Source organism: Spea bombifrons, chromosome 1, assembly GCF_027358695.1.
Source record: "Spea bombifrons isolate aSpeBom1 chromosome 1, aSpeBom1.2.pri, whole genome shotgun sequence".
In the NCBI taxonomy this organism is placed as follows: Eukaryota; Metazoa; Chordata; class Amphibia; order Anura; family Pelobatidae; genus Spea; species Spea bombifrons.
Genome location: NC_071087.1, coordinates 78,712,616 through 78,739,217, shown reverse-complemented (window position 1 = coordinate 78,739,217; position 26,602 = coordinate 78,712,616). Strand labels below are relative to the sequence as shown.

The 26,602-nt window shown below is 42.5% G+C and overlaps 1 protein-coding gene across 2 annotated transcripts; it reads right to left on the bottom strand.

Annotated features, from left to right (window-relative positions):
• Nucleotides 1–74: 74 nt before the first annotated feature.
• Nucleotides 75–19,120, bottom strand: STK11 (serine/threonine kinase 11). 2 transcript variants are annotated; one of them, XM_053464821.1, is made up of 10 exons: nucleotides 18,465–19,120; nucleotides 17,305–17,388; nucleotides 11,991–12,080; nucleotides 9,911–10,043; nucleotides 9,682–9,818; nucleotides 9,403–9,530; nucleotides 7,306–7,363; nucleotides 3,687–3,874; nucleotides 2,499–2,701; nucleotides 75–523 (listed from the first exon to the last, which is right to left on the bottom strand). In XM_053464821.1, the coding sequence occupies exons 1-9, from the start codon at nucleotides 18,743–18,745 to the stop codon at nucleotides 2,520–2,522; spliced, it is 1,281 nt and encodes a 426-aa protein (XP_053320796.1). In that variant the 5' UTR covers nucleotides 18,746–19,120; the 3' UTR covers nucleotides 75–523; nucleotides 2,499–2,519. The 2 variants fall into 2 exon arrangements, with proteins under 2 accessions (XP_053320796.1, XP_053320805.1); XM_053464830.1 differs by having other exon boundaries at nucleotides 9,911–10,001.
• Between the last annotated feature and the right edge of the window lie 7,482 nt (nucleotides 19,121–26,602).

Genomic DNA, 26,602 nt, shown 5'->3' with positions numbered 1-26,602 from the left:
ATCCCACTATGCACCAACAGTTCTATATTTATCCCATATGGCTTTTAATTCTACATTAAGTAATCAGAGACTAGTGGAAACCAAATAAACATTTAATCACTAAGGAAAAAGAAAACAAAAACCTGTGATAGTGAACACATGGCTCCTTTACCCCCAAACACACAAGCAAGAGGTGGGTTTGGTGGGAGAAGTCCAGTAGTCCCCAGCTGCATTTCAGTGTGACCAAGGGATCAGGTAGGGCTTCTGGCAGGACCCCCACCTCTTCTATGTTTAATACATGTGGTATACAGCCAGATGAACAAGGTGGGGCAGGGGACAAGTTCAAGTCATAAAGTGCAGCAGATGCTGGACACCGAGCATGTCCTAGAGGTCCAGAGACGTGTGTGAGGATCATGATGAGGCAGGGTTGAAGGAGCAGCATGAATGGGCAGATACCTCTGCTGCAGCATTCTGGATGTTTCTTTTGAGGAACGGAATAGCTTTTTTTGTATTGAGAGGGGCTTGAGTCTTCAGGAGATGTGCACTAAAACAAAGAGTAGAAAGAGTTGAAAATGGGCACATATGGGATATACATCTGCTGCTAGAAATCATATTAGGCAGGGAATGTGCATTGATTTAAGGCCACCTTTATGCAGACCAAGACACAAGAAACTTTATCAGGCATGTACCCGGAGTTTATGAAGTTACAATAGCAAGATCTTTAAGATGCTGTTTTGATACTCCCTTTGCTAGTCCTCCTCAGAGTAACCAGGTACACTGATGAGTTCATTGAAACAAATTATGTGAAGAAAAAACATATGAAATCTGGTGTATAAGTTCCTACTAAATGAACTTGGAGAACAGACTAAAGAAAACTCAATGTCAGAAAATTTGAATTTATTTCTTTAGGACAAACTGCAACATTACAAGGAAACACAATGTTTTGGAAAACCTGGTTGAGCTAGACAGTAAGACACCAGGATAGTGATATTGGATAATATGCATTCAAGGGCAGGAGTGATGGGTGGTGATGCGAGAAAACGGAGTGAACAACAAGAGGTTCATGAGGAACGTGTGTGGACATAAAAAAAGTATGAAACTTGTGGAAGGACATAAAAGTAACATGGGGAGGTCACATTTCAAACAAAAAAACAGGGTGGTACTAACACTGACTGTGAAGGCTTTGATCTCCCTAAACAAACAATATCAGGGAAATAAGGTGGAATAATCATTCAAGTGCAAACATGAAATTAAGATCTATAGAGATGTCTAACTTTTAATTTGCAAAAAAATTACAAGAGGTGCATGCGAAAAGCTACAAAATGCAAGGACACAGAAATGAGTACATACAGAAACAGTGTAAAGAAGAGCAGTTATAGAAAGAAAAGTGATCAAGGGCGATAGATATTAAGAGCACGGGAGTTAAGAGCTGGAGGGAATCAGCTTCAGAGAAGACGTGCTGTTATTGGTACTGGCTATGACTCATTCTCTGTAGGATGTGAATGAGGACACCTCTTATTCAGACTTTATTATCTCTGCTGCCTCTCCATCCTACTGCCGCCTACACACTGCCTCAGTGCAGGGGAGCACAATTAGACCCTCCCCCATACTTTTATAAAGAACGGTAGAAACACTGCTTTAGTATTAAATACCTATGTAACCATTTCAGTGCTGGTATTATAATATTAAAAGGACAATTTTATGTCCTAGTCACCCTGTGGCGGTAAAACGTTTCAATGACTTAGACCCCTCCAGAACTCTCGCACCAACCAGTGCTGCATTTAATCGAGATGTGTTCAGGCAAACAAGCTTCTGCATTCCCTCCGTGTGAAGGGAAAAATTGATTGACGTGAACACTCACTTATATGCATTAAAGTGCATGATGGCTAGTGTGTCCCTTTAAATAAAAATGAGAAAAAAAAAATAATAATGGCAACCTAAGGAAGGAATTGATCACTTAATCACCCTCTCTATTCTTGTGGACAAAACCACCCCTTCAAGAACATTCAATGTTCACAAAAGGGAAGAAGACAATAACTCATAAAACACCTAGAGAAATAAGCAGAGCCTCAGTTTCTTAACACCTAGTATAACTATTCGAAGAAATCATTTGGTCATTAAGTATGGATTTATCTCATTCACATAATCCAAAAGGGCAGTCTTGCCTAAATATTTTGCTTCACTGAACCATGATTCTTTTAGGATTTAGTTGGTGGCGTGGAGGCATTTATGTTTCTGACATAAGAAACTACAAGCACGGGTAGAGGCGTTGAGAGCGTATATTCACATGGTTTTAATGCAGTCTACACATAATGGCTGGGTTCATGTTTGCAGCTCATTTATGCTGTTGGCAAGTTACCTGGCAAGAGAGAAGTATAACACAAACTCTTCTGGTCACTGGGTGGTTTCATTTTATTTAAGTTAGTCACATCAAAACACATAAGTATGTGTACACTTTAGTTTCAGACCCTCCCCTTAAACCCAAGCGTGAATATATTCTCAAGCTGAGTCACCATTACCTTGCAAAGTGGTCCTCCTGGTCATTGTTGTTTGCAGGCTGATAGTTTGCGCACTTTAATGCCCGATGTGCTGGCCTTGCGCTGTGATGCAGAACTGACCCTCCTCTCAACCTTGAGTTGGTTTTCTGTGCCATTCATACACAGTTGCTTGGAGGGTACGCTGCTCTGTGTCTGTGCAAACAAATCTTCCTCAGGCACCTGTCCTGATTCGCGAGGGACAAAGATCAAGGTTAGGGTAGACAAGTAAGGACAAAACACCTATTTCGTTTCAGAGTGTTTCCGTGGTCACAGGTTTATGAAGTCACATTCATACAGAATGCTCCAGCATTTATGCATGAATAAAATGTATAGTGCAATGTGTAGGTTGTTTTTTTATATATTCTTTTGATGGATGGGAGTAGGCTCTACATTTTATTAACTGAAGACCAGGTGTCAATATTCAGTTTGAGTTGTATCGTGTAAGTCAGGAAAGATCATTACCCATCAGATCCCTCACTATCATGAATCAATGAGCCATGGAGACCCATCAAATGTTGTCCAGTATCAGAGTCCTGCCCCCCACCCAACACCATATCCAGTTCTTAAAGCCAAATTGTGCTGGCCAGGATGCTCATATAACCTCTGCCACGTCACCATAATTTTGACTTTACCTGTCTTGAGGGCTCACTTCTGTTGGCCAATATTGACCTTTATACCTCTGTAGGCATCTACCCATACCTTTCTCTACATGCAATTGTACATGTGCCTCACTTTTCTGAGACTGCAGACATGTTCTATTGACTGTGGAAACAGACTACTTCTGCCTCTGCACCCTGATCACTCCACTCACTATTACGATTATCTCGGTTTCCCTTCATCCGCTTCTGTATTAGGGAAGGCCTGGTGGCCCACAGCAAAAAAAATGGAGTAGATTAGCAGCAGTAAATTTAATAACAAATAGCAATTAACTAAAGAAAGAGGAGATAAAAAAAAACCAAGAGGTCCCTCTTGAACCACCTGCCTTGTCAACGGAACTGCACTTTGTTACAGACCACTCTATCCCATGCTGCAAGTATGTTCTTCAGAGGCTCTCCTGGTAGCTATTGGTCCTGACTGCCTCTTTTGTTAATGGGATATGCTGCCTCATTCTTTAAGTGTAAAACCATGTTTCCCGTACTTGCCCTTAAACAAAACCGATTCACGTTTTACCTGGTACTGTGAAGTCCTGTGTATAAATGATTTCATCCTCCAAGTCACAAAGATCCTCATCCTCACTGTACCCGTGCAGATCTTCAAGATAAGGCACAACCGTCAGACTTCTCCAGTGGTCCTTGGTTTCTGGGCTAGGGGGGATGGGTACCATAGGGTCCATTTGGGGGTGCTTCTTTCGGAACCAGCTGGAAGTTGAGTAGAATGAGGACAGAGTTTGTATTTCTCAGAATAACTCTTTGCAATTGCAGGGCTTTTTTAAAATTGCAGTTTACATGTACCTAACTATACAGTGTCAAAATCATGACCAAGTGATTGGATATAATATATATTATGTTTTTTTAATACTCTCAGCAGCCTTTAAATGTTTTATTACTTCAGTATGTCAGGGCTACAAGAAAGAGGGACATAACACGGCATTTGTCACACAGGTTTTAAATCTTGGATACTGTAACTGTATTTTTTCCACTCATGGATAATTGGCTAAAGCACCTGCCATCCATTGCAGTCAGCCTGTGTTCCTTCATGAGAACTGAAATCAGACAGTGGAGTCAGGGCAGGTAAAACGACAACCCCTTTCTTCACCCAAGCCAGTTAGAGAGAACAAGGGATCCAAGGGTGAACATTACCCAGGCAATCACTCCCCTGCCCATCCAGAGGTACCAAGTCCAGATAAAAAGCTTGGGGAAAAAAACGTGATCAGTCACATGGAGAAATTGTATGTGGTTGGCTTACTTAATAAGAAATCACTAGATCCCTTATTATTATTATACACAGTTTTGTCTGTTAAGTGGCATAGAGGTTTCTCCCTGATCTGCCAGGAGTGGTCGAAGATAACTACGAAAACATATTCACTACGAAAACTTATTCACATCAGACTCAAGGGTTTATGGGGGTGGGGGGATATTTTTGGTGGAGTGGGGAGGGAAATATCCTGATCAGAGTGTGACAATGAACCACATTAACATTTCTAAGTTCTGAATGCAAAGCACTTGCCATAGCAACCAATGGAATGATGTTTCCAATATAGCACAGTTAGTACTTTGCTTCATAATTGCTCTTAAAGAGGCAGTTTACTGTACCAGACAGCCCTACTAAAGAAGAATGCATATTAAAATAAGGAACGCATATTTCATGGAGGTAGAAGCTGCAGCTGCCCTTCTCCTGCATGGTCAAGTGACTGTTGCCATTGACTGGCTGCTTGAAACAGCCAGTCAGTGGCAGGAAAGTGTTCCTATTGAAATCAGAGTACAGGGGTCTGAATGAACCCCTCACCGCATTATTCGCCAAGTGCTGGAACTGACTGGTGGTAGGTATGTCACGCGCAAGCCAAATACATCTCATGGATGGAATAAAGGTAGGAGCTGGGCAATATTGGGTTTTATATAGCATCAACATGCGTGGGAGATCCTGTAGAGAGGCCCCATCCATCTTCAACAGGACCACCCTGTAAAACAGACATATGATGACTGGAGTGTCCCTTTAAACAGTCCAAACGAGTAGTTATCTGGGGCTTCTGCTTAGGAAGTCGATATGTTCTGGTTGTAGTCTGGCTCAGCACAGACATTCATTGTAATAAAACTACACACAAAACACCACACCATAGATCTCATTTTGTAATATTAAAAAAATCTTGTGCCATAGCGGATTATTATTCCTTCCGGCCCCAATAGTGACTCTCCTGACACTCCGTGTCTGTTTCCTCTCTTAATTGAGCCACATAGCTTATGTGTTGAACAGAACAAGGCTTGGATAAAGAGACAAATAGGTGTCAATCTATAGACGGTTAATTTACAAATATTGTTACACTTGAATATGTGAAAATGTTACCTAACACTGTAGACGTGGGATGGGCAGTATGCTCATAGCCTCATCAAGCCTTTCCAATAAGTCATCTGTATCAAGAGCCTGGTCTATTTTTTACTCGGTCTGCAGTTTGTATAGATCCCAGTGCACTTACAGAGCTACCACAGTATTGATTGCTCTACACAAGTATTATATTGCTTGTGTGGGATTATATAAATAACAAAAATAAATGCAAATGCATCCTAGCTTCCCCACATCCTGCTATTTAATCAGCATGTGCCAGTCTTTTAGGTAGTTTTATAAAATAGGGGATCATATGGTGACAAAAATAGGAAATGCTATGCTGGCAGCGCTGTTCCTTAGAGCTCACATTTTGTTTTCTTTCCTGTTAACCCCCCCCAATTTTTTTTTTTCTGATGGAAAGCACTACATACAGAGAGGTGACCCAGTTGCTATGACAACTGGGAAGGAGGGCTGCGTGCGCAGTTACTATGCACATCACTTCACGTACAACGGATGAGTCACACAGCCCCTTATAACCATCCCGCCACGGTGGGGGTGTGTGGAATAGTGAGGGAGCGAAGGAGAGAGATCGGGAGGGATAGAAAAATGGGTGAGAAAGGATTAGAAAGAGGGAATAGGTTAGTCTTTTGGGGGGGGGAGATGAGGGGGTGCAAAGTTAACACCAGCACCGTCAGGTAAACAAGAGGATCTGATACAAATGCAGACTGCTGAGAAAACAAGACATGGAGAACTAAAGTAGCAAATTAGAAATGAGGTAATGTGTCACACACACACAAATAAAGGGTTAGACGGTGAATAATAGGAAGCATCACCAAGTCAGGGAATAGGGAAAGGACACGAGGGAGATATAAAAATACTCTTATCCAAAGCTTACGCTTGTACTACTCAAAAAAATGATTATACACCACAATAAACGCTTTTTTTTTTTTATATGATGCCCAGCATTGCTTACCATGTATGCGGCGGATTCTTGTAATATGGACAAAATATTGGTATATATGTGAAAAAAGAAGCAAAGGAGACAGGACTATGTATATAAAGGTGTCATAAACTATCTTAACCTTGATGTTACAACAGTAGAATGTAACAACATGTTACAACCAGAATGAGGTGGTTTGACTAGCTACAATAATCCAATTACAAATCCCAGATGTAATTACACAGAAACAGAAGCCAAGACAAAAAGCAGAGTGTGTGATGGTGGACAGACTTTCTCCATCAAAACCAAGCACAGGTCCTTTTACTCTGTACAGGAAAACCCCACACCCCCCAAAAAAAACACAGGCCTGCATGTTTGTAAGCAGTAAGGAAAAGGAGAAAAGCGAGAAATTACAGCCCAGGCCCTACTCCTGTCAATCATTCTGAGCTATTCTGAGGACATGCACACACGTTTTGGCTACAGTTCCAAAGAGTAAAGCAAGGACAGAAGAAAAGCCACAAGAGATAAGGGAAAGGAAGATAAGAGGACATGTATGTGTGAGATGTGGGAAAGGGAACATTAAATGGTGGGGAGAAGGCAGGATGTGAAATGGGGTGCTAAGAGAGAAGATGGAAGATTATGGCAAAATTTGGCAGGAAATGTACAGCGAGGAGTAGGTGGTACTGGCACAGGGAAGAAAATAAAGGAAAAGGGACACTAAAGTGATAAAAAAAATAAACTTTGGATAAAATTAAACCTGGAAGAAAACAAAGAAACATCATAAAGTACCATATGACAAATGAGAACAAATTAAAGCGGTGTATGACATCACGAAAGGCAGCAAGTGAATACAGAGAAAACTAAACTTACTTATGCCGACGGATCTGTTGTATCGAGAACCTCTTGTTTGGGTCGTATTCCAACATCCCTAAGGAAGAGGAAGGAAGTTGAAATAGGATTTAATCTAGTCACAGATGGCTATTACATGGTACAACTGGGAAAATAACTTTTGTAGATTGTGGAGAGAAAAGTTATACTGAAACCTATCTTATATGGTGCAAAGAGACCAGAATCTCAACTAGAATTGCCACATAGCAAACTCTGGAAGAACATATTCATGCACTCAGCCATACAGCTTCCCACAGACTGGGGTACCAAGAGCATCAAAGATCTCTCTTGGAAACACAATGTAGCACACAGGGAGGCTGAGAGAAAGTCAATTTTCATTTAATAAGGAAATATAGATATTTTGACATGACCGTTCTTTTCAAAGCGGGGTAAATGATCAGAAGTACTCCGATAAGATACCACACAGAACTATGCAATTGAGAAATTATTTAGAAATAGTTGGCTTGAAGAAGTTTTTTTTTGGGGAATTCATATCTACTCCAGTAAGAGTTTCCACGCATCAGCAGAGCTCTGAATGGGTTGCCAATCAATGACGTTAAATAGGTTGGGTTTTAAGCCACCGCTGTCTAGTGGTTATGCTAAAATCTGTTTATGGTAACCTAGGAGTCTGCAGAAGAGGTGTATAGGTCACTCTCTGACATACGGCTAACCACTGAATAACACAATGTTAAAGTAGGGTGGGTTCTTCGAAGCAATCTTACTGGTTTGACGTCAGATTATGCAGGAGAAAGGACTACTGGTTGATCCTTTACATGATATTGTGAAATATTAACTTCTACAAATTCAAAGTTTAATACAGCATCCTTCAGTTGTGTTAAGATATTAACACAAATAAAGTATGTAACATAACATAAACGTATAATGTATTAAAACCAGTAGACAAAGGATGTGTTTTGCAAGTAATGGGTTAAATCACAGACCAGAATGACTGCAGATCTCTGCAGAAGCATAGTGTATGTTGGCGGCCGAGAGGAGGGGCACGCATTGCGCCTTGTTGTTTTATCAAAGCATACTTTGCAGGGCAAATTATAAATCAGACCATCAAAGCAGCAGAGAATAATATATTTTAAGTATATTATACACTGAAATACACCTAAACACTAGTATTCTGTATCACAGTCTATCAAACAATATGGAACATGGCTGAGGAAATCGTAAGCTGTCTAGGATGAGGTTAATGGTTTTTTCTATGCAACCCCTCATCTTTGAGCACCCACCCACTTCTTTCCACTGCTCTCCCTTCACATCATCCCCAACACCCCCGCACATACGCACAGCTCTGCACCACTGAATGAAGCAGAGACCTCTATGAATGGGAAAACGTCAGAGATGCTTCTGGGCAGGCCACAAAGGGAGGGTTTCTGGGGCACATATTAAACACTCAGGTATAAGATGGAGTGATGAAGCAGCACCACACACTGTACAATAGTGGTACTGCATCAAAGGGGTTAAACCCCACTTAACACCGTTCAGACAACATAGCAGTTTCTTAAAGAAGGTGGTGTGGCACTCAAATCCATATTAAATCCAATGGCCTCACACAGGTTCCAACTACACAATCCAGCTATTCTTTCACATCCGCTAGCCCACATATCACGCCTAATTGTTACTTCTTCCTGTGGTTGTGCTGTAACTCATTGCAAAGTACCCATTAACTCTGTTCCCATCCCCAAATGCGTATAACTGCCTCTCTATTGTTCCACTTTCACCCTGTAGAACCCTTGCTACCATACTTCTTCTGCACAGCCTGCTAGTATACACCATCCTAAAGTCATATTTGCTTGCGTTCATTATAACTGAACATTCTCTGGTATTTCCTCTTATCACAATATAAGCATGCAAGAGCAGTGTCTTCTTATTTAGTACACTAAACATCTGCTAAAGTTATTGTCAGTTTCATATATCCTCAAGTTTAACATCATTGTTAAACATTTTCATTGTCTCCTATTGAAATAGCGGTATGGAATATACTGGCACTATATAGATATAACGTAACAATTCTTTTTATAATCTACCAAACCCTGAAACCACGATCTATAACCCAGCCTTTGTCCTTACCTTTTAGGAGATCAGAAAGGAGAGGCCCACAATCATCTGGTATTGTGTAATCGCCTTTACCAATGTTCTCAAATAGTTTGTATATATTGTCCCCCTCAAAAGGGTACAAACCAGTGGTGATATTATACCTATAGAAGGAGACAGTTGTGGAGTCCATAAACATCTTCTTGGCATTACAATAAGCAACTCATGCAGAAAGGTTGAACCATGCACATTTAGACAAGACATGCCACAAGAACCCTTTATGTGAAACGTAACAAGACTAAAAGGTACACTCACAAGGTAACACCTGCTGACCAGATGTCCACTTTAAACCCTGAGAAGGTGTCCAGGCCATTAGCAATCTCGGGAGGCTGGAAAGCTGGGGACCCCTGGCTCGTTCTGCATGTGTCACCCTCAGCAAATGGGTGTAAGGCCTGTGGAGAGAAAGGAGGTGACCCCAAACTGCCATGCCTCACTGCAGAGGCGGCATTCCTCTGGAGCGACCACCTGATCCCTCACCACCTACCTCCGCCACTCCTAGATCGGAGATTTTAAGCGTCCCATCAGTTGTGAGCAGCAAGTTCCCAGGTTTGATGTCTTTGTGGACAATGCCCTGACTGTGAAGATACTCCAAACCGTCAACAAGTTGGCAAAAGTAACTGCAGAGAAAGAAGAAATATACAGCAGCAAGAAACAGGGGAAGCACAAATGTTAGAAGAGGAAGGTGTGAACGAGTGAGGAGAGGAAGGTATGAACGAGTGAGCAGAGGAAAGCAAAAATTAAGAAGGATCACAAGTAAAGAAGAAAAAAGGAGAATGAAACAGCACAAAGAAACAAGGAGTAACTGTAATAACACATGGCTCTTAAGAAAACAAATATGTGAACATTTAGAGTCTAATGCTATGTAAGAAGTTACCAAGATACTAGGAAACAATACAGATCAAACATGACTATTTACAAACAATGTACAGCAGCTTATGTAGCCTTCATGAATAAGTGAGGGTTGGTAGGTCGAGTTGTCACATAAGCACTCTAGTTCTTATATGTTAAAATGCTAACCACAGTGAAACCCTGCCTACGCATATATTTTTGGCAGATATGTTCCCTGCACATTGAAATGTCACAGGTCTAGTGGTGTATCAGAATAGTCACAGAAGGGCGATAGAGGAGGTGGGAAGCTATGGTCAAACTAACAGTATGAAGACAAAATAAGTATTTTGCATCTCAATTGGAAGAAAGAAAAAAAAAATCAGATTGAATATTACCGTATTTGCTCGATTATAAGACGACCCCGATTATAAGATGACCCCCCCAAAATCTGAATATTAATTTATGAAAAAAAGAAAAAGCCTGAATATAAGACGACCCTATAGGAAAAGTTTTACCAGTAAATGTTAGTTCATGTAAACTATATGAACAATTGTTTGTTAATAAAAGCTATGATTGAGAAAAATATTTTGTTTTTATTTCCTTTTTTTTTTTCCAACTTGCCCCCCCAGTTATGCACATCTGCCCCCAGGCTTGCCACTCTGCCCCAGAAATGCCTTATACCCCCTATATGCCACTGGGCCCCATGATATGCCTTTTAACCCTCTAAATGCCACTGTGCCCCATGATATGCCTTTTGACCCCCTATGTGCCACTCTGCCTCCAGAAATGCCTTATACCCCTATATGCCACTCTGGCATTTAGGGGGTTAAAAGGCATATTATGGGGTAGAGTGGCATATAGGGAGGTATAAGGCATTTCAGGAGGCAGAGTGGCATATAGAGGGTTAAAAGGCGTTTCTGGCGGCAGAGTGGCATTAATGGGGGTTAAAAGGCATTTCACAGAGCACTCTGCCTCCAGAAAAAAGCCTTATGCCCCCCATTTAACACTCCCTCCCCCCTCCAAACTTACCGGAGCTTCTGAGTCCCCTGGTGCTTAGTCCGGGCAGCGTGTAGAGCTCTACGCGATTCACGTAGAGCGGAAGTTGTCTACGCGAATCGCGTAGAGCTCTACACGCTGCCCGGACTAACCACCGGGGGACTCAGAAGCTCCGGTAAATTGAGGCCGGGAGGCATAGCACAAGAGGATCCAGGTCCCCTGCATCTGAGTCCCCGGTGATTAGTCCGGGCAGCGTGTAGAAGTCTACGCGATTCGCGTAGACAACTTCCGCTCTACGCGAATCGCGTAGAGCTCTACACGCTGCCTGGACTAAGCACCAGCAACTCAGATGCACCGGTAAGTTGGGGGGGCATAACAAAGGAGGATCCAGGTCCCCTGCATCGCTGCAGGGGATCTGGATCTTAGTCTCATAGTCAGACCTATTTGAGGTCTGATTATAAGACGGCCCCGATTATAAGACGAGGGGTATTTTTCAGAGCATTTGCTCTGGAAAAAACCTTGTCTTATAATCGAGCAAATACGGTATGTTTGGGGATAGCTTTACAAAAGAGCAACATATGCACATAAAATAAAAGAGCGCTGAAGGTAATAGTGTACAAGATTACATGAAGGGTGCAATAGACAGCAGATTAAGAAAAATAGTAAAAGTAAAATAGAAATACTGAAATAGTTTAAGGCCCAAAAGAAATGAGAGATGGGTAGACAAAAGCAATACTTACCCATGGGCCTGAAAAATAGGGAATCGTTTTTCTTGCACACTGTCTAACATCTCCTGCATCCCACACACACAATACTCCATAACCATATACGTACAACTGTGGTCAAGGAACATAGGCATTTGTTTATAGCACAATTGTTAACATCTTTAAGTACCCCAAGTAACAATACGCACAGATTAAAATACGTAAACATATAAATATACACACATACAATGACAAAAAGGTATGCAATATGGCTGTACCCGCTGCTAGGTTCCGAAAAGAATGTGAGAAAACATTCTGCCCTTGTATGGCCATACTGGCAGCAGAAATAAAACATGTAGACATAATAACCGCTTCTACACATGAATCTGTTAATCTCACTCCATGATACCAGAACACAAACTTACTTTGCAAAGATGTGGGTGGGGGGGGGGCTTAGACACATGTTGTATACATCTCCTGTTCCTAAAATATCATCAACCACTGCTCAAGGGGTGGGAAGGCATGAAAGTGGTTTCTGTATCAGCTGCAGGCTGTATCAGCTGCTTCTATATGCAGACAGGCAAAACAAATCCATTCCAAGTTGCTGGCAGTGAAAACCGTTCATGATAGAGCTAGTGAAACCATCGATAGAGTACCAGGCCTGGTAATATAGCAATAATAATAATAATAATAATAATAATAATTTTTTCTCCTACTGGACAGCCAGAAGTATTTTATTTTAAAGAAAACCCTAAAAATGAGGGACGTAATATATTTCCGGGAGCTCTCGAGCTCAGGCATTTTTACATGCTCTCAATTCATTCTCCTCTAACATGCTAGTGAATGGTAATACAGACACCAAGAAGGAAACAGAAAGGCCATGGGGACTCTCTTCTGTAACAGCCATTGTTTCTACTGCGAGGGAAAAGATGTAGAGAAGTGTCCCTTAAATAATAAAGTGTAACACAAGGGTTTATCCCCCTAAACAGTGAGTTGCAGTAAACCTCTCAGCATTTCTTGCACAAGAGACTAGCTAGGGCTGGCCCAGAATAGTGCATAGTCAAAGGGACAGTTTAGTGTCTGACACCCTCGCCATAGAAGAACGCATATTAAAGGACTTTGTGAGAACCTTAACATGCGTTCTTCCAAAACAAAAATAAAGCCCTCACCTGATGTAGAAGTTGCAGTTCTGAGGCAGCAGCTGCCCTTCTCTCCAATGCCACCACAAGCAGTGTCCCCCCGAGTCAGCAGCACGAGCTGACTGCAGGTGAGAATGTCATGTGCAGGGAGAGATGTTCAGCGCTGCAAGGGGAAATTGCATAAGGGGGATTCTACTGAACCCCCCATGCATTTGCAAAATGGACAACACAAAAAAAAAATATATGTATAATAAACCCTCTGTTGTCTGTAACAATCATATGTACCCCTTTTAATTAGCGATATCGCAGAAGGTCTTCATGAAAAGGTATGTTTTTTTGCTGATGACACAAAGATTTGCAGCAGGGTTGATGTTCCTGGAGGAAGAAGCCAAATGGCAAATGATTTAGGTAAACTGGAAAAATGGTCAGAGCTGTGGCAACTGGCATTTAATGTAGATAAATGCAAAGTAATGCATCTGGGGCATAAAAACCCAAGGGCAGAGTATAGAATATTTGATACTGTCCTAACCTCAACGTGTGAGGAAAGGGATTTAGGGGTAATTATTTCTGAGGATTTAAAGGTAGGTAGACAATGCAGTAGAGCAGCAGGTAATGCTAGCAGAATGCTTGGTTGTATAGCGAGAGGTATTAGCAGTAGGAAGAGGGAAGTGCTCATGCCGCTGTACAGATCACTGGTGAGACCTCACTTGGAGTATTGTGTACAGTACTGGAGACCGCATCTCCAGAAGGATATAGAAATGTTGGAGAAAGTGCAGAGAAGGGCTACTAAAATGGTTCATGGATTACAAGATAAAACTTACCAGGACAGGTTAAAACGATCTTAACCTATATAGCCTGGAAGAAAGACGTGACAGGGGGGATATGATAGAAACATTTAAATACTTAAAGGGAATCAACAAGAGGAAGAGAGTTTATTTAACCTAGCCCAATAAGGACATAGTCTTAAAGGGACAAAAGTTTAAAAGTATTACCAGGAAATATTACTGAGACTGTAGGGGATGCATGGAATAGCCTTCCAGCAGACGTGGTAGAGGTGAATACAATGAAGGCGTTTAAGAATGCATAGGTTAGGCATAAAGCTACCCTAGCTATAAGCCCCGGGAAAAGTAATGTATTCCAAAAGTGGGCAGACCGGATGGGACGAATGGTCCTTTTCTGCTGACATTCTATGCTTCTATGATGAATGTCCTTTTCATAATAAGAGGTGATATAATCAGCATAAAATATATCATCACTACTTGCTGTGGTGATTTGCCAATGTTTCAAATTAGCGTTTTTTATATTTTGGCTATTAAATACTAGACTAGCTACATCCTGACAACTGACCTATCGATTACACCTATAGTGATCTTACACACAACCTCCAAAGGTTAGGCATGTTGCATGAGAACCGAGGAAAAAAAATACACTAATCTAATCAAACCCTGTACTAAAGCTCACTCTATCACAACTTCACATAGAATTGCGTGAACAAATCAACAAGAAGCAGGGTAACAGCGGGGAGGAATAATGCTGCTTGGCATACACATAAGGTGGGTTTCCAAGACATTTAAATTGGTTTGTAACGCACCAGATAAACTCGATGGTGCATCTAACGTAGGATTTGAGAAAAGAGAAAGGTCTGTAGGTTTAGTCCCTTGAATGCTTAAGGAAACAGCTGTTCACAAGTTTTCAAATTGATGTCAACAATACACCTACACACTACAAACATTTGTTGAAAAACCTGATCGTGCGAGTCGAGAGGACAGCCAGTGAGCGCAATGCTACACACAATACGAAAAAAATAAGGAGAGCGACCCAAATAATGGCTGGCTAGACTTTTCCATCCAAACCACCTCCATGACGTCTAATAAAGAGGGTGCTCAAGTAACGTTCTGCAGAAGGAATTGCTTTTAAACAAAGTAAGACGGTGAAACCTTCTCGAGAGGATTGGTATCCACAAATAAGGGGATGGGACGGGGCAGCAGGGAGATGCAAAGCTGCCAGAGAGTTTCCATAGAAGAGCGATCGCAGCTGCACTAGTGTTAGTAAGCTGATCAGCCCGCAGTCATGTTTGGTATCAGAAGGAAGACAACATGATCAAAACTCTACGGACATAGGAACAACTGGAGCTCCGATGGGTGGGGGAGGGAAGGGTAGGAGATGGATGCTGCGTTTGTGGAACCCAAACCACAGAAGCGAGCACCTTTGGGAAAAGTTCCATCTAAAGAAGATACTGTATATGAAATAAGATTCAAGACAGAGCTTGGAGACAGCACCAAGTATGACAGAATATCCTCAAACATCCCTAATAACATGAGTGGCTTATTAGAGAAGACCAATGAGCTCCACTAAGGTATAGATCTTATTCTCCGCCTACTAGACAACAGTGATGATAGAACAGAAATGGGATATAATTCCATAGCAGGTTCTTGCATGCCTAACCGCCAGCTCTAATGACTGAAAAAGTGATTCTGCTAAATATTGTGCCATACAGCCCACATACTGGTGATGACTGATGCAGAGAAAAATGCATTTATAGTTTCATACCGCATGAAATCATGCATGGTTAAACCTAAAAGCACACTGGCCTAAGCGCTGCAACTAGAACACAACTACAGCCTCTGGTAAGATAAACAAACAACGTTCTTGGATGAAGTAACAGTAGTCAAGTTGAATGAAAAGCATCACCAAGGGAAACGTTGTTTGGTAAAATAATATTGGACATCGCTGCCCTTTTTTCTGCAGGTGAAGTCATCTTTCATAAGTTTAAAAGGTGATTTAAAACAGCATGTCTTAACTTATGGCAGATAATTGTGCAGAAATTAAAACGAGTTAGGGATTGACCATCTTCAAAATAAGTAAGACCAAAGACCACGTAAGGGGAAGGTCATATAGCATTTAGAAAAGGTGGAGCAATGAGAAACCCGTTTATAATTCAATACGGTAATTGCAACAGCTGAAAAATGCATCTTATAGCAGGGCTCAGCAAAACCCGTGGGCAAACACTGACCACTTCTGCCGGCAGCCTACAAGTTACGCGACCCAGCTCGCCGCCTCACAGCACCTACTTCACTGCCCACCGCAGATTCACAATGGCAGAAGGTTGACAGTAGCGTGGCAGGTCTCCACGAGGAGAAAGGAGTAGTATATGCGAATACGTATAATGCTGTTAGTTAGTGTGTGTGTGTGTATACTGTACACACACACACGTACTGTTAGAGTCAGCATATCTACTGTTTGTAGTGCCAGATTTACTGTACAGCACATAGTGTTAGCGTGTGTATTTTGATATATGTACAGTGTTAGTCAGTGGGTGTGTGTAAGCATATGTTGTTGGATGCAGATGTATAAGAGTGTGGTGTAAGTGTGTATGGTGTCTTATGTTACAGTATGGGCTTGGCATGAGTGTATGTCAGCATATAGTGTTAAGTATTAGTGTATTATTTATTTTCAAGTGTGTGTACATGAGTGTAGAATGTTGGCGCGTCTTACTGTAAGGTGCTAGTGTTTGTGAATATAAGATGTTAGCGTGTGTCTGTTACTGTATGGTATGAGTGTGTAAGTACCGTATTTATCAGCGTATAACACGCACTTTTATAACTAAAATCCGAAGCTGCGTGTTATACGCCGATGAATCCTAGAGCTGCACGATTTACAGCCACGTCTCCCTCTCTTCCGGTCCTGGGGAGGGCACGTGTTATACGCTGACAAATACAGTATATTGGTGTCAAGACTCAAAGCTGCTGAGGTGGGTGCTACAGCGTCAGAGCATCCGGGCACCTGTGTTATGCGACCCTGCGGTGGTAGAGGGGCAGCAGCAGGCACATTACACGCAGAGCAGACAGGACTCCGCAAGGTAAGAAGGGTGGGAGCTGTATGTGTGTGTGCCCTAATCTATAAGATGATTGCATATTTAGAAGTATTAACATGTAAGGGAGTTTAAACAATTCCAGGTACATGCCCCAATAAATAACATTTACTAGCAAAAGCTTGTCATGAATAAAGGGGTGTTTTGTGCTGTATTGCCCCAATAAACATCCTATCCTTTAAGCACAAATAAAAACATGATTTGGGAAGAAAATAAGCTGGCTCCTAGATCCAAACCAGATTTATTGACCCGTCTTATGGGCAATCCTACTTTCATCTACTGACCGTCAACGCCAACAACCCCATTTTATGATTTAGCTCCACAAAGACAGAAAGGATATATCTTTTGCTTTTCCTCATTGTACAACACATCCACCAGCTGAATCACATTTCGATGTCGGAGTCGCCGTAGTAGCTGGATCTCCCTAAGAAAGGATAAAAAAAAAAACACAAACACACAACTAGAAGTGTGCAATAAAACAGCAAGCAAGAAGTACTCGAGAGGGAACGGAGTCAGTCATCTTAGTGGTAGTCTCCAATACAATGCCAATGAGCGGCACACGGCCCCATCATTAATGGCAAGTAATATGCATATATCTGTGTTGCCTGGTCCGTTTTGTTTTGTGTATTATTTAGAGCCTGTTAACACAAAACAACGTTGCCTTCTGTTCTTGCATAAACTTTAAAACGTGGTCACTGCACAAAAATTGTAATGACCACTCCTCTAGGGATTGGAGTAACACAAATCTAGATTACCATGGGGCTGTGACCAAGCCTAGATATGCAAGAATGTAGATCAATATAATGGGATGAGTGCATCTCTTGGAAGTCTAGAAGCGATGAGCAAGATGCCACTGGTTTCTAAGGTTACCGGTAATATGTATTCAAACTGGCAATAAAACCATCCTCCTAGGACAAGGCTTTACAGAACAGCACATCGCCAGTTTAATGTGTGTTTACACACAAGTGCGTAGCGTGTGTGAATGCACTCACATGCAGGGTGGCAGCGTCAATCTGAACACATTACCGGATCTTACAACCCCTATAGCTCTGTTGACAGATTGTGTAGCTATAAAACAATATAAAATATGTTTCAACCCCTACACCCTAGAGTAGAGGTCCTATGGTTCTTAAGGTGACGCTCAACAAATGACCCCTTGCGCATCAAACGTTTTGCACGCCAGAAGGGTGCTCACTGAAGCCAACCAAGGTAATATTCCAACCATTATTAAGCAAACCGTGCACCACAGCAGCGCCGTTATCGCGCTTTACTTTTACGATCACGACATCCGCACATTGTGGCAAAGGTAGGCTCTATCACCTTTTTATCTTGTGCTTTCTGCATGATGGCACCATACATATAAAACAATAAATAATAATAAATAGCCCAGTGCTTGTGAAAAGGCTGGTGCTTTGTAAATAAATGACTACCTCGCCCCAGCACAGTTGTGGCCATACATTTGGCAGGCCTGGCTTGCTCATGCCACCTGCACCCACTCACTTCTTGACGTTGGCCTCTCCATTGGGGATCCTTCGCAGCTTCTTCTTCTTGAGAATTTTTACAGCCCGTCTGCACAGGGTGTCAGAGTCCAACATCTCTTTCACTTTGCCGTAGGAGCCTTCCCCTAGCAGGTCCCCCATTAAATACTTGCCAACTAGTTTGGCACGCTTGCGGCGGGGCTGGTAGATGACCTCGGTGGAGTCAATGCGGTGGATGAAAGTGTCCATCCCCACCGACAGATCCCCCAGGAAGCCGATGTCCTGAGACTCCCCCTCATCCATGGCGGGTGGGCGCAGGCCTGACGCCTCACGGTAATGTCACAGTTTAGAGCAATGGTGTCGCTCGGTATTCACAGCCCGGCAACGCGCACACAGCATGTATAGGCGAGTCTGAGCAGGGCTGCCTCCGTACAAATCACTCTCCCAGCGAGTCTCGGATACAGTCACAGATAGATGATGTCACGCAGGTACAGCAAAGACCGGAGGCTTTCCTGCGCCGAAACGTCACAGCACGCAGTTTGCTCCGCTTGCCCACTGTCCCGAACGAGCCGGGACAGTTCCGATTATCAAGTCCCAATGCCGCTGTCACACAGTACCGACGCTTGACCCAACATCTCCGCGTTATAAAGTTGTCTGCGCAAGCGCAAGCCTTTGCCGGACGCGCATGCACAACAGAATTTGCCGATCGGGACAAGCGCATGCGTGGAGGTGGGAAGTGGGCGGGCGCATGCCCAATCATCTTCTTCGTTTCCGTCGTTTCGTTTGGGCCGACTGAAGAGCCGCGCATGCGCCACCAGTGTTTCCTCGACGCTGAACTTTGTTGCATTTCCCTATATTTTGCAATGTTAATTATTTACAATAAGTCTTGCAGCATACAATTAGTAGTTTTTATAAAAAGCGCAGTATTGCCTCACGCAGGAGGAGAATGCATTGGGCGACTGCGTGTAGAATGGTGAACATTCATAGAGACCTGAGATGTGGGATGCATACACTTGTGGATGGGAATACCTCAGTTATACATCCTGCAGGAAAGTATACTGCACTGTACTGTGTACCCATTGTATAGCACTGTGGAATATGGTGGCGCTGACGAAGCTCATTGTAGCGAAAGGTACCTTGGGGTTGGTACGTTTGGACTTGGCACCATTCATTACCAGGCTTTCTGGTGTTTTCAGCCTTCCTTCTAGGTTTGGTTAGCAACTTTTGAGCACCGATGTACCATTGCAGTATGTCATTTCATTTGTTCCTTTTTACTTTATCGCTTTGGTCATCCTTGTGTTTCCTATTTGTGCCTTCATATACAGACATATTTCCATCCCAGTTCCTGTAGTCCTGTGCCCCTGTTCGTATGTACCTTCCTATATGTGTCTTGGTGCCGAGATGCTTTTATGTTATATATATTTTTATATATGTCGGGGGCAGTCCCACTGATGGCAGGGGAAACACCCCCTTTTAAAAGGAATATAGGTGGGGAGTGGGGCGTGTCAAGACCCCGCGACCCGGAGGATTCGGGTCTTGACCCGGAGAAGAGGTGCTTCACCAGGCATGATAATAAGTATGTCTTGAGAAGTGCGGTCACCATAGCGTGTGGACGATGTTGCGTAGCTTTTTGCAGCCGCTGGTAAACAAAGTGAACAGAGTTTCAGGCAAGCATTGGGGTCTGTACATTATGGAGGGCCTATCCCAGTGAGTTTAAGATGCATGAATCGCTCCGTATAAAATTTTAATTTCTTTTTCAATCAGTGAGATCTTCTCAGGCCCTTCACACATTTAATTATACCTTATGATAGGGCCAGCTCAGCCCTTCTTGCTGGAGACTTGCCACTGTCGGTCCTTCATAACGAATAGTGACGTGAGAGGTTGAAACTACAACGTGGAGGCATTACGGCCCTAAAACCCGACCTCATATATAACAACATATTCTAGCAACTGTTTAACGTTAACAAGTTATTATAATTCTGCAGGTGTGTAATTTGTTACCTTGATACATTTCATGAATAACAGTGTATCTATTCAGTCTGCATTGCTCATTTTACATTGGTTGGCTAGAGTGTCCTTTAAGATGAAGTAGCTTTACAGAGCATGTAAAGCCAAGTGACCCTGATACGCTCCTGTCTCCTCATACCGGAGATCTCCGGTCGGAAGGGCCCTTTCTAAACTATTTGGAACTGGCACGGGGAGACAGGAGCGTATCAGGGTCCCATTATGTCACGTGATCCCACAGTGAAACCAAGGCTGCTAGCACAGTGTAACAAATTATCATGTTTTTGCTAAACAAATGACAAATAAAATCAAATAATTTTCAAATGTATTATTAGTTTGAAGTACATGATATGTTCGCACATTATATACAAATGTTCTCCTGTAACAGACAGAGTAAAACCTACACATTTATATATATTTTACATGCTCCTTTATGTTTGTAATATATAACTGTTGATACCAAAATAACATACCGGTATGCCTGTAGCAGGCCACAATAGAAGGCAGAATTATTACCCCACAACCATTCTCCTTTTTCTGTCTGTTTCAATGCCCTTTTTATAGTCACTGCAATGATCTTTGCAACCCTTTCATGCCATAAAATGGGGGTGCATATTGACCTCCTGTGTGATCAGGCCCTCCCCTTGTGTACCGCTGCTCCATGGTCTTATTACAAGGAAGATCTCTTGATCTGGCGAATTTTACATCATAGAGGACTGACCCAAGAGGGCACAGTCTACATATTATGCAGTAAAGGTGCTGCATTTCTTTCAGAAATGGAGGCTGCCATATACTGGCGCTCAACAGTGAAGATGGTGTCTGCCGACAGCGTAGCTTGGGACATTACCTTGAGTCAAGGCTTATGTTAGCACCCAAGGTAAATGCATCGATCCCCATGGTACACATGTAATGTTGCTTTTGTTTAACCCATATTTATTGGATTTAACAGTATATTGTAGGGTCTGGGAAAAGCAATCAATCAACTTTAGTGGTAAATTCCTAGGGTGCACATGATATATATGTGAAAGTAAGTGATACATGCAAAACTTTATATAATATACTATTGTACTGTGGTAGCATTACGCTAAACTGTTTTGAATGCATTTGTAAACAACCAATTTCCCTTCAAATAGGTTTCTCTATCCTCCAATTTTCTCATGAATGAGGGCCCTAAGCAGCTGGTCAAACTACAGATGTCATCAACAGCGACAATAGCAATTTACCAGCAGGTGGTAGCAGAAGCCCAGTCCGTGGGTGTAACAAGGACCAAGACAAAGATCCTACATTCAAAGTTGTGTTTCCATATCAGGGAAAGTTTACTAAAAGTGGAATTCAAATGATTTCTAGAGTTAGTACTGTAATGGCATGCTATTGAGGTGCTGATTAAATACATACTGTTGCGCTTCAGTGTTGACAAAGTTTATCAGGTCAATATCTATGGAATGCATTTTATTATTCAGAAACCTATTACTCAAGCATACATCAATGGTCTATTCAGTCATTACTTGAATACACAAATTGAACAAGGTTCACTTGTGGTTTTGTTAATGTAATCTTCATAATGACCACATTATTCATTTTCTTTATAAACAGGAATTTGCTTTTAATTAAGGGTGGATCCAGAGCCAGACCTCGGGAGGGACACCCACACTAACACACACCCAGACACTCGTATCAACACAACCAGACACTCAGTACTAACACACACATTCAGAACCTCACCGCTAACACACACAGGCACCCACACAAACTTACACAACCAGTCACACATATACTAACATACCAAAAGAGACGTGTTCGCGCACTAACATACCCAGACACACATACTAACAGCCACAATCACAATTTACCAGCAGGTGGTAGCAGAAACCTAGTCAGTAAGTGTAACAAGGACCAAATACACATGTTCACACACTAAAATACCCCCCCACACACACAAACATACCTAGACACACACATAATAAGATACCCAAAGACCCATGTTCACACACTACAATACCCACTTACACACACACTAACATACCCAGACAAAGACACCCATTCACATTAAAATACCCACAGACACATGTTCGCATTTAAAGGCAGACACATGATACATGCATACACTAACATACATACCCAAACAGGCACTAACATACATACCCAGACACGAGTGCATACCCAGGCAGGCACACACTAACATGCATATTCTGGCAGACACACACTAACATGCATGTCCATGCAGAGACACACTAACATACCCAGGCAGACACTAACATGCATACACAGACAGGCAGAAACATAAATATACAGACATCTACATAACATATATACACGCAGCTCTCTTACCCCGCTCTGTGCTTGATGGAGCTCACCCTGCGAGCTGCCGCTTTACCCCCACCTCCTCTTGTAAATTAAGGAGATTAAGAGGTAAGTGCAGGTGGGAGGGAGGGGGTATGTATTTTTTTTAATGCATGTATGCTTTAACGTATGTGAGCATTAATGTGTATATATATCATGAATGTCTCTATGTGTGCATGCAAGCACGAATGTCTCTATATAACGGTGTATGAGCATGAATGTCTCTATATACATGAATATCTATGTATATGTGCGTGTGAGCATGAATGTCTATGTGTAAGTGCGTGTGAACGTCTATGTATATGTGTGAGCATGAATGTCTATGTAAAAGTGCATGTGACCATGAATGTCCACTGGCATAAGTACAGGGGTGCAGCGGTCAAAGCTGCGACAGGGCCCATGCTTCTAAGCGGCCCGAGGTGACCCCTGTGACCCCTTGTTCCTGTCTCCTCATACTGATTCAAAATAGTTTAACAATGAGAGTATGAGAGGGTGTAAAGTGTGAGAAAGAGTGAGAGCAGGGCTGTCATCAGAAGTTTTGGGGCCCTGTTACAGATGGTGCCTCACACACCACTAGGACCTTCTCTTATATGCATCTTCTTTTGTTGTCAAATATGGCACAGGCAGGTTGTTTGGGAACATAGATAGCACAGACAAGCTGTTTGTTCCAGCACGCAGACGTCACAGAGACTAGCGACGCCTCTGCAGGTATAGACTCTAGCTCCCTCCAATTGGTGGTCCAGTAGCATGACACATCAAGCTTTTTTTTTTCTTTTCTTAAACAAAAAAAACAGAGGGAGACTTTGTCTCCTGAGTGGGCCCCCCAGGACAACTAGGCCCTCACAACTGTAATAGTTTTACCCTCTGATGACAGCCCCGAATAAGAGCGAAGTGAGGGGGTGAGAGAGCACGAGAGAGTGAATTAGTTAATCATGGTATGACATAATGGATGTGGGTGTATTTTTGGTGGGGGCAGCATTTTATCCTTGGACCCTAGCAGCACAATGACTTAGGTACGCTCTGGGTTATTTTCTGTTTTTTTACAACTTTGGGTTAATATATATACCGTATTTGCCCAAATATAGGCCGCACTTTTCCCCCCACTTTAAGTCTTTCTCCCCACTTTAAGTCCAGCGCAGGAATGCGCAATTCGTATCGCCCGACGCCTGGGAGATTGTCTAAGCGCATCGCGCAGACGTTCACCGGCAGCGGTGATGCACGTAAACAACCTCCGCTGCTGGCACGTCTGCTTGATGTGCTTTAACAATATCCCTTGCCGGGAATTCCCACAGGGGGAGTCCCGGCAAGGGAGATTGTTAAAGCACATCGTGCAGACGTGCCGGCAGCGGAGGTTGTTTACGCTCGCCGGTGAACGTCTGCACGTTGCGCTTTAACAATCTTCCTTGCCGGCACTTCCCACGGTGGAAGTGACAGCACCAGAAGTTGTATACGCGTATTGCGTAGAATAGATGTCCCCCGCCGGCCCCGCAAGACACCCGGGACTCTGCACTGGTAAGTCTAGGGGAGGGGGGCGCATCTCAGGGGGGACACAGAGTGACAGCACATCTCGGGGGGGGGGCACAGAGTGGCAGCATATCTCGGGGGGACACAGAGTGGCAGCATGTCTCGGGGGGACACACAGAGTGGCGGCATATTTCAGGGGGGCAGAGTGGCAGCATATCTATTACACTTAGAATTACAATTTTTCTTTAAAAAAGCACCTAACTTTTAGGGTGCGGCCTATACTCGGGTGCGTCCTATAATCGAGCCAATACAGTAATTGATTTGTATAGTCACATGATCGATATGTGTATATGTGGTGTTTTGTGAACACATTTACAGCTTTATAAAGGTCCATGAGGACTGCAAAGTAGCCTGCTTAATGCTGGGACAAATTACCTCTTTCATTGAAGAGGTGTGCTGTATCTTTTTTCTAGATATGTTCGTTAAGTCAACCTTTGACCCCACATTCTAGTGGATAGACGCTCCTATGGTGACCTTTAGGGTAGCCGACTGTAAACTTGTTTGCATGGACCAAAAACGATTCCGACCAATTTTTCATTTCGGTTTTGATTCATTATATTTCAAATGAAATTCAGAGGGCTTCTTTTATTTGGAAAAATAATTCACAGTGACTCCCTCTCTGTCGCTCTGTCACACTCCTTCTTTCTCTTTCTCACACTCTCTCATGGTCTCCCTAGCATCTCTGTGTCTCCACAGGTCTGCTTCTTGCTCTCCACTTCTTCTTTATTCTTCTTTTTATACCTTGCTCTCCTGGAGCACTTCCGCATCAGGGTGGAGCCTTGTCACCTACCATGGCTGATTAGAAGTTGTGCTTGCGGTGTGTGCCAAAGCTCTGCAGAAATCTTTTTCTTTCTTCAGATCCTCAGTGAACAGAAGTTTTCCTTTTTCAACTAAAAGAAAGAAAAACCTTTGGTCAATAGACACTTTTTTGTAGTGTTATTTTTTTTTAGTTGACTGTATCTTTACATACTATAAATATAAATGGCAACACCGAGTATTGCTTCAATTTTGCCCTTTTACAGAATGAGGAATTTAACTAGTGGAAGATTTGGGGAAATCCAAGTTTAGTTAAGAGGAAGTTAAATACTGCTTTTGTGAATGTTTGTACTTGTATTTTATTGGGAGTGCCTTAACCATTGATTCTGACATGTGTAAACGAGGTCCTCCACGTCACTAAAAGAGCAAATCTAGCATACATTGCTAAATGTAGAACAGTCAACATATCATTCCTTTGGTTATCATTGCCAGTGACTCTGACTGGAGAAAAAGCCAAGAAAGTTCCTTTTTCCAGAAGAACCTTTATGTACCAAAACAGAAACCAGAAAGTGCTGCAAAGCAGCCCAATCAGTCTTACAGAGGTGCTGGCTCTTACACCAAGAGGTCTAACAGAATAAAGGCTTACAGAGATTCCTTCTCACACAATAATAAACATAACTAACACATCTGAAGCACGTCTACCAAATATAGAAAATTACACGTGTGTAAATATACTTTGCACAAGCTAAAATTTCAGTGTTCACTTTCATGACTGGTATCCCCTTCCAGCCAGTGGCACATATCCTATTGTTATTAGCTCAATTTCTTCCCTAAGTGGATCTACATCTTTAACTAGTCAATTTCGTTATATATATTGTGTGCCAGATATTTGTTATTTCTATTCTGCATTGCTAATTGGCGGCATACATCAAATGTAAGCCTAGGAGGATAGGTCCAGTTCAAGGATTTCAAGAGACAGTAGGTATGAGAAGCGAAACAGGACAATGAGCAAAAGCAGAATAAAGAGATGTATTATAGGGGAGGGAATACAGAAAAAACATATATTGCAGCATTATAAACCAGTTTATTCATTGCTAAAACTAACATTGGCTAATTCTGTTTGACCTACAAAATTTTTACCTTACCCCTACAAGCACACTTTCAGCTTTGGTACTGACTGCTCTTAAAATTGCTCTATCTGTACCTTTTCAGCTTCAGCTGCCCATGGTCCAATGAAGAGTCTGTTGAGGCTGCAATAAATCAGTTTAGGGATGCAAATTTTAAATGTCTCAGTAGATGAATATTCAACAGATTAATGTTCTATGTGGCCCAACAGTCGCCTAACTTACTGTTGTGGTGCCCACACAATGTGTGAGCAAACTCTCTCTTACTGCCCATGGGAAGCAAAAGAGAGTTTCCACACACAGTGTGCGAGCTCAAGGGGTAAGCTGTGGACCAGTGCTGTGTGTGTATGTTCTAGTATTACTGGGTCTGCTCCACCGCAGTTTGTTGATCCAACAAAATCCAGCCCTCCAC